Source organism: Oryctolagus cuniculus, chromosome 16 (genome assembly GCF_964237555.1).
Source record: "Oryctolagus cuniculus chromosome 16, mOryCun1.1, whole genome shotgun sequence".
Taxonomy (NCBI): domain Eukaryota; kingdom Metazoa; phylum Chordata; class Mammalia; order Lagomorpha; family Leporidae; genus Oryctolagus; species Oryctolagus cuniculus.
This window is the reverse complement of record NC_091447.1, coordinates 7,718,400-7,731,307: the sequence shown is the minus strand read 5'-3', so window position 1 is coordinate 7,731,307 and position 12,908 is coordinate 7,718,400. Positions and strand designations below refer to the sequence as shown.

General features: G+C 43.7%; 1 protein-coding gene across 3 annotated transcripts in view; it reads left to right on the top strand.

The window, feature by feature from the left end:
* The window catches only part of CRPPA (CDP-L-ribitol pyrophosphorylase A), a 348,342-nt gene that overhangs the window by 328,489 nt on the left and 6,945 nt on the right, over positions 1–12,908 (top strand). Inside the window, exon 10 of one of the 3 annotated variants that reach the window (XM_070059574.1) lies at positions 803–886. In XM_070059574.1, coding sequence (XP_069915675.1) covers positions 803–886 — 84 coding nt within the window. Of the gene's footprint in view, positions 1–802; positions 4,540–12,908 lie in introns of those variants that run through there. The other 2 variants (XM_070059576.1, XM_070059573.1) reach the window with 2 other exon arrangements.

The following is a 12,908-nucleotide window of genomic DNA, read 5'->3' as shown; positions in this document are numbered from 1 at the left end:
TATTTTTGGGAATGGGGTCACATGTAGGAAGGACTCCCCTTTGCTTGTGGTTTGAGAACTCTGATTTAAATTTCCATCCAGAGTTTTACCTGGATGCCTTCCCTCTTTCCATTGTGCAAAATTGCTGTTGAGCCCAGAGGCAAAACTTCAACAACAAAATCCTGGTGATTATTTTGACCCGAGTGCAGACATGACTGGAGATCCAATATGGGAGCCAATTTTGTAAGAATTTCCATAGGCTGTGGACAGTAATAATTGGGTTATTTGGATAGGGCTTGGCAGAGCATCTTGTAGATGAACTGAATGAGGGTTTGGAGCTTTGCCATCCTGGAGTTATCCATTGTGTTCTTTGTTCTACCTCATTATAAAATGGGCTATTGAAATCCATTGGTATATTGGTATGTCAGGTTTTTATTTATATTTTTTCCTTTTCTATTCTTTGCATCTGAGCCCTGAATTTTGTTGAAAGCAAGCTTCTCAGTCTAAGTGGATAACAAAACATCCCTTTGAGGAGAAGGAAATAGATGATAAAATCTGTGTGTTACTAATTTTCTTCAATAGTTTGGAGGAATTTGTTTTTCCATCCTGTGTGTGTTTTTAAGACCTTGTTAAGTTCATAGTTCCTTTTTCTTTTCGTGCTTGAATAGAAAATCATTCTCTTTAATCCCACCTGAGTTTTAAAAATGTACTATAGGACTGCCCAGTTTAGGAATTCAGTTGCCTGTCCTACTGAATGGAGGTATGTATGACCCAACGGGGAAAGAATGCTATTCAAAGACATTTCCGTCTGTTTGTTTCTCAGATCAGTCACTGTTCACGTAAATCTGGAAAGAAGCCAAGATATGTAAACACATTAAGAGTTTTGAACATTTCAGCGGGAATATCAGTAAGTTCTGCCATAAATCAGGAATTTAGCATAAATGCAGTATAATATAATATAATAAGATAGCAGAGAGAATCAACTATAGACCCACTATTCTTGACTCTGGATTGAGAATCTTAGTATTAAAAGATTTGGGTTAATTATACATAACACTACTCTTTCCCAAATCATATATATGTTGCCTTAATGGAATTGTATTTTTATTTTATTACATTTTATTGGTTGCTTAATATAAAACAGCTCTTGAAATATGAAGCCACTGTTTATGTTCTTGTAACATACTAAATGTGTGCAATGTGTAATTATATGTCACTAATGATTCTGTTTATAAATTGCATAAATCAGTGAATACAGCAAAGTATAGTTTTTTATTTTTTAATTTTTAAATATTTCTTTGGAAGACAGAGTTACAGAGAAAGAGAGAGAGAGATATGGTTCCATCTGCTGGTGCACTCCCCAGATATAGTAGTCTCATTAACCCGTGACATAAAATAACATTACACTTCCATTTGTTGTGTGTGTGTGTTTTTAACTCAACTTACTACAATAGGAGCCCACATGGTTTAAGCTGGAAACCAGCCTGACTTGGGGGGTCTCCCCCTCGAGATTTCATGCTTGCTGTAGAAGTCCCTCCATTTCTTACACCCTTTGTTTTCATCTCATCTCTGTGTGTCCCAGCTCAGGACGGACACACACTTAGGAGTCAGCCCTGAGTGCCCTTCCAGATCTCTCAAAGAACTTAATCTTAGATTCATGTGATTGACACACTCTCCCTGAAACAGCCGCCATCTTTCTATTACAAAAGAAATTCTTTCTATTTCTGCCCCCCTGAGAGAAGCAAAAGGAGGTTTGCTGTTCCCATCAGGGCAATCTCCCTTGAGTTCCCTCTCAGAAGCACATTAAGGTCCTGGATGTGTGAGCCCCACTACTCCTAAACCAGAACGCAGTGCCTGTCCTCTGCTGCACTGCTGCTGTGGAAGCAAGAGGCGTGGAGTCACCACACAGACCCCTGGAGTCGGGTGAAAGTGGGCCAGAGATGAGTGGCCTGCAGACTTGTTTATTTCAGTTGGTACAGCAGCTTATATAGCCGAGGCAGCCAATCTGGTCAAGGGGTGGTTTATACCCCAACCAATCACAGCCTGTTGCTAGGCAGGCTCCATTGCTAGGTGGTTTCCCAGGGGGTTTCTGAAGCCATTCCTGAGTAACTGACGCTAGCTTGCCAGCGGCCATCTTGGCATGGCCTTCTCATTCCAGCACACTGCACCCCATCCAAAGAGCTTTGCTGTACCTCCTGTATCAGGGTTGGATCCTCCCCAGAATAGGTGATGGTACCATCCTACTATCATGCTATCATAGTACCATTACCCATTCTCATCAAGAAAAATGCTCATGTGTTCAATAAGCTAAACCCACAATGATGTGCCTATAGATACGTTTCCTCTGGATGTTTTTAAATTTTAAGCCACAGTCAAGGTTTATATTTTTTTTTTCAAAAATATCTAACAGCTAACTGAGAGCAATATTTCATGAAACTTCAATGAATTGAAGAGTATAATTTTACCAAGAAACACAAGGTTGGGCAAAGTATGTGAAAGACAGAATTTGTTTTTTTTTTCTCCTTTTAATATCAGTGGTTTTTGTTATGTCAAAGGAGTAGCTTGGAGACTATCTAATTATTTAATAATAATTACCATTCAGTTGTGCTTTGGTCTTTGCCAATTAATTTTTCATGTACTATCTGATGCAACTTTCCTGAGAACTCTGAATTAGCCAGATATTCCTCAAGCAGCTGAGGCTCACAGAAGCCAAGGGAATATTCTAGGCTCACACAGCTAGTGAATGAGAGGCATGACCCTTTCCTGAAGCTTGCACTGCTTTTTATCAGTTAAGATCTAAACGTGATCCCACAGAACATTTAAAAAAAGATCTGGAGATGGAAAAAATATTTAGAGTCTACTTACTCAATTGTGTTCCAGTTTTTTGTTTTGATTCTCATTCCTCTATGGGCTTTGAGCCACAGAGCTAGTCCTTAGCAACATATGTGTTTTCCTAGTCCATTAAGATGAGCACTGAGTAGCACAGCAAATCCTGGTCCCTAATTATTTACTGAGTGTCCCTTAAGATCAAGACCACAAGGTCTCATGGAAATTCTGCAAGGAAACTTTTTTTTTTTTTTTTGACAGGTAGAGTTATAGACAGTGAAAGAGACAGAGAGAAAGGTCTTCCCTCCGTAGGCTCACCCCCAAAATGGCTGCAACGGCGGGCGTCACGCTGATCCAAAGCCAGGAGCCAGGTGCCTCCTCCCAGTCCCCATGCACGTGCAGGGGCCCAAGCACTTGGGCCATCCTCCATTGCCTTCCTTGGCCACAGCAGATAGCTGGATTGGAAGAGGAGCAACCAAAACCAGAACCCAGCACCCACATGGGATGCCGGCACCGCAGGCAGAGGATCAAACAAGTGAGCCAGGGCACTGCCCCCCTGCAAGGAAACTTGACAAGGTTTCTGGAAGGGTGAGCAAAACAAATGAAAATGATGGCAATGGAAAGGTGTCCATGGTACAAGTGAAGTCCGTGGTATTCCAAGGAAGGGATGCTTCTGGCATCTGGTTTGCAAGAATGCTCTGCTTCCTTATAGACCCAGGACTGACAGTTTCCCATGGAACTCCTTCCCTAAACACCCCTGTGGGGCTGCACATCCTCCTTCGATCTTGATCCATTGAACGATGACATCTTATATTGAAGCGTTCTGTGCTTGCCTTTCAGATACAGTCTCCCTGAGGCCAAGCTCTCTGGTTAACTCCAACTTCCATTAAGAGTAGCAGTAACTTACTAATGTTCCTTTCAGGCATACAATATATTTCCAGTTTAGCAGCCATATCAATAATCCCTAAATTAAGCCTTTATGAGGTGGGCTATAAACCCTTGAGGGATTTACAAACTTGCTTGGCAATGCCAGACTTAATGGATAAATTAAGTGATACTTGAGAACCATTATGCTACCGTGTTAGAATCTCAATTCATAAATCCATGTGTCGGAAAAACACAGGTTACCTCCATTTATCCTTTATTTTAAGTCCCAATCCTGTGGGGTAAGAAGAAAAGTCCACTTAAGGCATTCCTCAGGCTCTTCTTGCTTCAGGAACTATAAAATCTCTGGGTTATAAGGAGTATCAAAGCATCAGAAGTGTTCCTTTGGTCGTCACCCATCCCTACAGCCGACGGAGGACCCCACTGCTTCTGCAGGTCTAGCAGGCAGGGGCCACAGCACACCCCAGATGCCTGGGTTTCTGGGTCCCTTCCTCCCCTTCCTGATCTCTGAATCTCTTTCAAACGTCTCCCATCTTTCTCTTTCTGACTCCCTCCTTCCCTCTCTTATTCCTTCCCCAGTGATCACTACTACAATCTAAGGAATGTTGCATTTTAGCTGTAACTCTGTAACTTCAGGATCTCCCTGCTTTGTTCCCTTTGCAAAATGTCTAAGGCAGGGAATGATAAAGCCAGGAGTCGAGCTTTAAATAGTAGGGGGGAGGCAAAAGTACAGGGAGCAAGACAGCAGTGAATTACTCCAGCAGGCCTCTCTGTGTGCTAGCTATCACAAAGGGTGCAAGCAATTAATGCTTCTTCTTCTTCTTCTTCTTCTTTTTTTTTTTTTTTTTTTTTTTGACAGGCAGAGTGCATAGTGAGAGAGAGAGACAGAGAGAAAGGTCTTCCTTTTGCCGTTGGTTCACCCTCCAATGTCCGCCACGGCTGGCGCACCGCACTGATCTGAAGGCAGGAGCCAGGTGCTTCTCCTGGTCTCCCATGCAGGTGCAGGGCCCAAGGACTTGGGCCATCCTCCACTGCACTCCCTGGCCACAGCAGAGAGCTGGCCTGGAAGAGGGGCAACCGGGACAGAATCTGGTGCCCCGACCGGACTAGAACCCGGTGTGCTGGTGCCGCTAGGTAGAGGATTAGCCTATTGAGCCACAGCACCGACCCTGAATGCTACTTCTTTCCATGCAGTATTTGATTCCCTCCCAGACCCCTGCTCCCTCTCAGTGAATAGCAGGTGAATGACAAGCTCTTATCTCCAATTGCCTGCTGAATACAGTGTATCATCCTTGGCATCTTACTTTTCAGTGAGGCTGCACTGAAAGCCGAGCCTGTATTCCCTGCCCCCCACCTTGACTTATTCCCTCAGTTCTTGTCTTTGTCCTGTGCTTTCTGCTCGCCCTTCTTTGGTGTTTCGGGCCCTTTTCTATGCAGTCGCCTGTATTTCCTTGAGCACCCCAGGAATCCAGATTCTCTTCCTTCCTCCCCCTTCCATCCCTCCAGTTCATGCCCATGTCTTGACGAGTCTTGCAGGTCATAATGCCCAACACGGGAGCAAACCGCCTGCCATTTTCTGACCAGCACTGTGCTCACTTGCCTTTGGCCTTTGGAGACACTGATGTTAGCATCTTTCGACACATGTCAAATTTGATTCTTCTCCATCTGTACTTAGGTGGTACTTTATCTTAGAACCAACGGTATTTTTCCACCAGGCAACTTCAGAGTAGAGGGCATGTTTTATACATCTTATTTTTCCTGAATCTAGAAGAACCATTGGTACGAAAGATTGGGCAGAATTGACATTGTATGGACCACTACTTACCCCACCCCCCCATTTTCTTTTCCTTCAGAAGCTTTGCAAAGAATGCTGTCACTTGACACTTGACCCATGACTTCAACTGGTCTCTACTGAACTCTCTCCATGGCAGATCCACCATTTGCCTTTTCACCAAATTGTCATCTTAATCCTCATTGACTGCAGGCTAGTTCTGCCTTTCAAGCTCACAAGCACCGGCAACCTGTGGCTTTCTTCACCACACCCTGCTCCCCCTTCCTGCAGCTGCACGTTGGTTGGTTGGTTGGCTGGTTGGTTGGTTCTTCTCTTCCTGGTAGTGCATCACCTGCTCCCTCTTGGTTCAGTTCCCCACTTCTCACCATTTTTCCTGCTCCTGCTTAACGAGTACACCTGGCCTGACCTCTCTCTGTCCGTTTAGTACTTATAGGCTGTATAGCCGCAATTCAACATCCAGTTTACATTCCAAATCTGGGTTCCCTGATTTGTGTAGTGGCATCCCGTCTTCTCTGAGGAATAGCACCATGCCTTGCCTTATAACTGGTTGCCCTGCAAGACCCAACCATGCTTTGAACACACCACAAGCGTCTCAAAGACATGTAGCCCATTGGTTTGGTAGAGATTCATTGTTAAATGGTGTCTCTTTTGAGATTAGGGTAGAAGTAATTTTTTTTTCCAGCTGACTATTTCAGGCACTGCACTGGGTGATTTCCATACTGCATTTTATGTCGTCCAATGGGATGTATGGGTTCTAGTGTGTAGCTCAGCTCACTTTTTACATCCTCAGGGCTATTTCTTTTGGTGCTTGCACTTCAGAGACTCTGTATTAGTGATGACTTCTCATTGTATTTAAGGGCAGGCACTCAAATGTGTAGGAATTTAACAACATACCAGGGGATTCCAATTCAATCCCATCAAGGTGGCATGTGCCAATGCCATCTCACTATTCTAAGTGATCAATTTCAGTTCACAATTGATCATAATGAAAGGACTAAGAGTCAAAGGGAGCACATAAACAAGTCTAGTATCTGCTAACACTAACCGATAGAATAAATAAAGGGGAGAGTGATCCAACATGGGAAGTGAGATACTCAGCAGACTCATAGAATGGCGGATGTCCTAAATAGCACTCTGGCCTCAGAATCAGCCCTAAAGGCACTCGGATCTGGCTGAAAAGCCCATGAGAGTATTTCAGGCATGGAAAGCCAAGGCACTCTGGCAAAAAGATCTCTGTGAGTGAGATCCCAGTGGAAAGAACAGGTCTTCAAAGAGGGAGGTGCCTTTCTCTGAAGGGAGGAGAGAACCTCCACTTTGACTATGACCTTGTCTAAACAAGATAAGAGTCGGAGAACTCAAGGGGCTTCCATAGCCTTGGAAACTCATGACTGGTGCATAGGGAGATTATTGATGCCATAAACAGGAGTGTCAATTTGTAAAGTCAACAACAGGAGTCACTGTGCACTTACTCCTCATGTAGGATCTCTGTCCTTAATGTGCTGTACACTGAGGCTTAATGCTATAACGAGTACTCAAACAGTATATTTCACTTTGTGTTTCTATGGGGGTGCAAACGATGGAAATCTTTACTTAATGTACACTAAACTGATCTTCTGTAAAAAAAAAAAAAAAAAGAAATTATCAATTCCCAACTTGACTCTCACTGGGATTAAACATGACAATAGGTCTGATCTGATTTCATCATGATTTAAAAAAAAATCATCTATTATTTTTCACTTTATGTTTCTGTGTGGGAACAAACTGTTGAAATCCTTACTTAAGGTATACTAAGCTGATCTTCTGTATATTAAGATAATCGAAAATGAATCTTGATGTGAATGGAAGGGGAGAGGGAGTGGGAAAGGGGAGGGTTGTGGGTGGGAGGGACGGTATGGGGGGGAAAGCCATTGTAACCCATGAGTCGTACTTTGTAAATTTATATTCATTAAATAAAAGATTAAAAAAAAAAAAAAACAACGTTCAAATACAAAGGGGATGGAGCAGAAAGAAAGGAAGGAAGTCAGTTGTCTGATCATTTATGAGCAGCCACTCAGCATCCGATCAATTTAGCACTCACCGGGAATCCTGTGGATCCTGTGGAAGCTGGCATTCGAAACAGACCTTTAAGTTGCCCGGTCACCTTGAAAGTACGCCTTTCTGCTTGAATCTTTTCCTGGGTTACACGAAGAATTCTCACATGTTCTGGAAACCCTTCCTCGCATAACCATTGCTTTAATGGAGGCTAAGCTCCATCTGGTGGTCGAATTTGCTTTTGGGTTTGGAGGTCAGCCTGTGGGCTGAGATTTGTTCTGGGGAACAGAACTGGGAAATGTGAATCTACATGTGTGCATATGTACTTATGGATTACGTAAGTGTGTGTGCACGTGTGTGTGTTTGTACATATGTGTGTGCATGCGCATGTGTGGTGAGAGGCTTTAGTCTGCCACAGAAGTTGGGAAGTGTGGCCATGTTTGCTATTATTGACACTGACATTTAAAGCATGGTGTCTGGCATCTGTTGATTCCACATCTTGTGATATTCAGGCTCTCAGCCATGACCAGACTGACCTCACTGTGATAATGCACAAACCAAATCTTTCTTCCTACCTGTCTTGTGTCCGGATTGCTTTCTGAAGGAATTTTATGGATGTGTTGATAGTAAAACAAGTTAATATCAAGGCCTCTATGATTGCAGTAAAATTATAAGAATAAAATGCCAACATGTTTGAAAAATATCAACGCAAGTCATAATGCTGTATACTCTCACTACTCTTCTCACATGTACATGAGAGCATTTTGATGTGTACCCCTGATGTGGGGTGACATCACATTGGCCATACAAGGACCATTTACACACTGGAAGAAACCTCCAGCAGGATTTAGCTTTCCGATCTGTTGTAGCTTATCTGTACTGAAAACACAAAATAATTGCCTCCATGTGAAAATTAGGGCATTTTCTTATAAAAATGCAGCTGTCCTGCAAGGAGGGGCCTTTCCTTGCAAGGCAACTCCCTGTGAGGAGTCGCTGCCACTCAGAGAAGAACATGCTCTCTGATGGGCCCCGTGGCTCCACGATGGACCACCTTCTACCTCTTTGCCTCTTTGTTGTCTGATGTCTGTGGCCATTTGCATACATGGGCTCCACAGTCCACTGGGGATGCCTGCCTGAGGAATTCGTAGGTGAGCAGGCAGAGAAAAAGAAGAGAGATGGGTAACTGCCAATATCATGAAGGAGACAGCCAAACAGAAGGCATATATTGCCTTCTGTACAATTTTACTCAATACGCTGGTGATACTATGGCTGTACTTCCGATGGTATGACCTTGGAGGGCAAGAAAAATCTCTCCCAGTTCTTGGCTGTTGCAAACTTTCAAGATTTGATTGCCTTTAAAATCCCAATCTCTAGGCTGGAACACATCTGAAGTTCCATTCTTTATTTTCAGTTTGAGCTAATTTTAATTGGGTTAGACATTATCTGGGGCAATGGCTTATTTCACAGAGAAAACTGGACTCCAGACAGTGGAACACACAGCTCCTTTGCTGAACAGTTAAAATTGAAGCCCTAAAATCCTAAAAGCCATCCCAACCCTTTATAGCAGTAGAAACAGTTCTGTATCAACAAATTGTTCTCCTATAGTGTGGTAAGCATGCAGGAGGTGGCAAAGAGGAGACTTGGAAAACAGACCTGGTGCTGTGGTATAGAAGGTTAGGCTGCCACCTGCAGCACTGACATCCCAGATGGGCGCTGGTCGTGTCAGAGCTGCTTTGCTTGCAATCCTGCTGTCTGCTAATGCTCCTGGGAAGGCAGCAGAGGATGACCCAAATCCTTGGGCCCCTGCATCCAGGTGGGAGACCCAGAAGAGGCTCCTGGCTCTGGCATGGCCCAGCCTTGGCCATTGCAGAAATTTGGGGGATGAACTAGTGGCTGGAAGATTGATCTTCCCCCTCCTTTTCTCTCTAAAAATTAAAATAAAAATAAAGTATCAGAAGCTAAATTTTCTCTTTCTCAAGATTCTCATAGTGTCTGCCTAAATTACTTAGATTAAAAATGGCATAGCTGATTTTGACCACTGTTTATGATATGTGCGGATAGGAGGCCAGGGATGCACTAGACTTAGAGTTCAGGTTCATAGGAAGTGGATGTTTGAGAATAAAGTGAGGTTTTTTTATGATTTTGTTTTATTTACTTGAAAGGCAGAGTGACAGAGAAAGAGGGTGAGACAGAGAGAGAAAGAGATTCTCCATCTGCTTGTTCAATTCCCAAATGGTTACAACAGCTGGGCCTTGGGCCAGGCTGAAGCCGGGGCCAAGAACTCCACCCTGGTGCTCCATGTTGGTGCAGGGGCACAAGCGCTTGAACCATCTTCTGCTGCTTTCCCGGGCTCATTCACAGGAAGCTGGATCAGAAGCAGAGCAGCCAGGACTCAAACTGGCAAGCATATGGGATGCTGGCTTTTGCAGAAGGAGGAACAATTGGTCTGAAGTGAAAAACTGGGATTTAATGTGAAAGTTTAGACTTCAGAACACCGGGAAGTTATAAAAAGAAATGGATTTGAGTGTACATCAAGTATTTTTATGTAAGTACATTGTATAGTGTTCAATCTGGAAATATTCTGACAGCAGAAAGAAATCTAAGTCAATACTCTTCCAGGTTTATTATTGAAATAGTGATTAGGAAATAAAAGCATCAGTCTAGGTGGTGCTTCACGTTCTGCCCACAACCTCCTGTATGAATGGAGAGTGTGTTTTAATTACGGGCACTTTTACAACACTGCTGCTTTTGTCTCTGAGATACACGATATTTGTTCAGAAGATTTTTTTTTCTTACTGCTTTCAAACAACAGCAAAGTGCTGAACCACTGTCCAGACTGCTAACAGATGATGCTTTAACATCCTTCCCGTGAGGCTCTGGTGCTGCGAGACTGCCTTAGTCATCTAAAGGGCGTCCTCAGTGGCCTCACTGTTGGGAATGAGTAGAGGGAGACTGTACTTACATGTACAAAGGATCCTCAAAGAGTTCATGGAAAATGAATGTGAAAATAATGGCATGCCTTTCAAAAAATCTTTGCACCAATTTAAACTTTTTCTTTTCCTTCCATTTTTCTGCAAATTTTTTAAGTCCCCTCATCTTTAAGGAAAGTAGAAAAAAGGCCAACTCCCAAACCCAGGTGTTCCTGTGAATAAGTCTCAGTAGACCAATCTTTAGAAAATGCCAGATTAGCATGAGAAAGCTGAGGGCTGACTACAACTGTAATTACATTGCAGTGACTAATAACATTCGCTAAATAGGTCAATTAGCAAAGACACACCAAATGCGTATTTAAATAGATCATTCCTATAGAGAAATGTAGTGTTTACTTTCTGTTAGGAACCTGTGAGCAATTAACACTGATCTCTACAGCCCCACTTGCTCGTCCCCATGGTTTTCTCTCGCTTAACTAAAAACCTTGATACATTATAAAGTATCAGCCTGACAATAAAATCTGTTGAAAAGTTGCACACATGGAGATTTCTGTGGTTTATAATGTAATTTTCTGGAAGCACAACACAATGCGTTTCTCTATGCATCTTGATATTTACATCATTGAACATAACACCTTGTATATATTAACTGCTCAATATGTAGCTGAATGGACTAATAAATGAACACATCCATCGTTCCAGTTAGTGGCACTTGTCTACTTCCTCAGCTGTTCTCAGTTTACCTTGGGATTCTCAGATTGTCATTTCCCTGGACTCACAGTGGCTCTAGAATTTAAAGATAAATCATTTTCAGCTGGTGCCGCGGCTCACTAGGCTAATCCTCTTGCCTTGCGGCGCCGGCACACCGGGTTCTAGTCCCGGTCAGGGCGCCGGATTCCGTCCCGGTTGCCCCTCTTCCAGGCCAGCTCTCTGCTATGGCCCGGGAGTGCAGTGGAGGATGGCCCAAGCCCTTGGGCCCTGCACCCCATGGGAGACCAGGATAAGTACCTGGCTCCTGGCTTCGGATCAGTGCAGTACGCCGGCCGCAGCGGCCATTGGAGGGTGAACCAACGGCAAAGGAAGACCTTTCTCTCTCTCTCTCTCTCTCTCACACTGTCCACTCTGCCTGTCAAAAAATAAAAAATAAAAAATAAATAAAGATAGATCATTTTCAATATGACCTCTAAATAGCAATCAACTATGGAATTTTGTGCTCATGCTAAGAAACCAAATTGGTATTCAAATACCAATTTCTCAAGGATTTGTAAAAGTTTTTGCTTGGTTTCTCCCATGGTGGTTGATACGTTAATTTTTATGTATTTAGATTATTTGAAAGGCAGAAAGAGAGGGAGAGAGAGAGACAGAGAGCTCAAGCAAGTGAGAGCGAGCTACTGCTGGTGGTTAACTCCCCAGTGCCTGCAACAACTGGGGCTGGGCCAGGTGGAAGTCAGGAGCTGGAACTCAGTTGAAGTCTCCCAGGTCTCCCACATGGGTGGCAGGGACCCAACTACTTGAGCCATCACCTGCTGCTTCCTGGGGTGCAACCTTAACAGGAAACCAGAGTTGCAAGTGGATCCAGGACTCAGACACTCTAATATGGCTTGTGGGTGTTCTAAGTGGTTCTTAGCATCTGCACCAATGACTGGTATTTTCAAGCTTACTTCCCCACACCCACATCCCTCCCACCCTTCTAAATCCTTGGTACTATGATTCTCAAGCTTCAGTATTTATACAGAAAGTCAGTTGAGGTTTTTATTAAATGTGAGGGAACTTCAAAAATTCATGGCAAATGGAATTAAAAGATGCATGTATTTTAGTGCAAATTTTTTTTTTTTTTTTTTTTTTTTTTTTTTACAGGCAGAGTGGACAGTGAGAGAGAGAGACAGAGAGAAAGGTCTTCCTTTGCCGTTGGTTCACCCTCCAATGGCCGCCGCGGCCGGCGCGCTGCGGCCAGCGCACCGCGCTGATCCGATGGCAGGAGCCAGGAGCCAGGTGCTTTTCCTGGTCTCCCATGGGGTGCAGGGCCCAAGCACCTGGGCCATCCTCCACTGCACTCCCTGGCCACAGCAGAGAGCTGGCCTGGAAGAGGGGCAACCGGGACAGAATCCGGCGCCCCAACCGGGACTAGAACCCGGTGTGCCGGCGCCGCTAGGCGGAGGATTAGCCTAGTGAGCCGCGGCGCCGGCCGCAAAAATGTTTGAAATCCATGCATATGAGGGATTTTCAAAAAGTTAATGGAAAAATGTTTATATGAAAAAACCATGCAAGGATTTCAGAATTTTATCTTTAATTACATTTTCCCCCCACAAACTGTATTGTCTCATTTTATATACCAGGAAGCATTCCTAGAAATTCGGGTTGATTAGACCTTGGGTTACCTGTGTTGGCAAACATTGCAGGTGAAAGTTGAAGGTCATGCTTTGGTAAACATTGTTTTGGGCTGCTCCATGTGCTATGTCACTTTC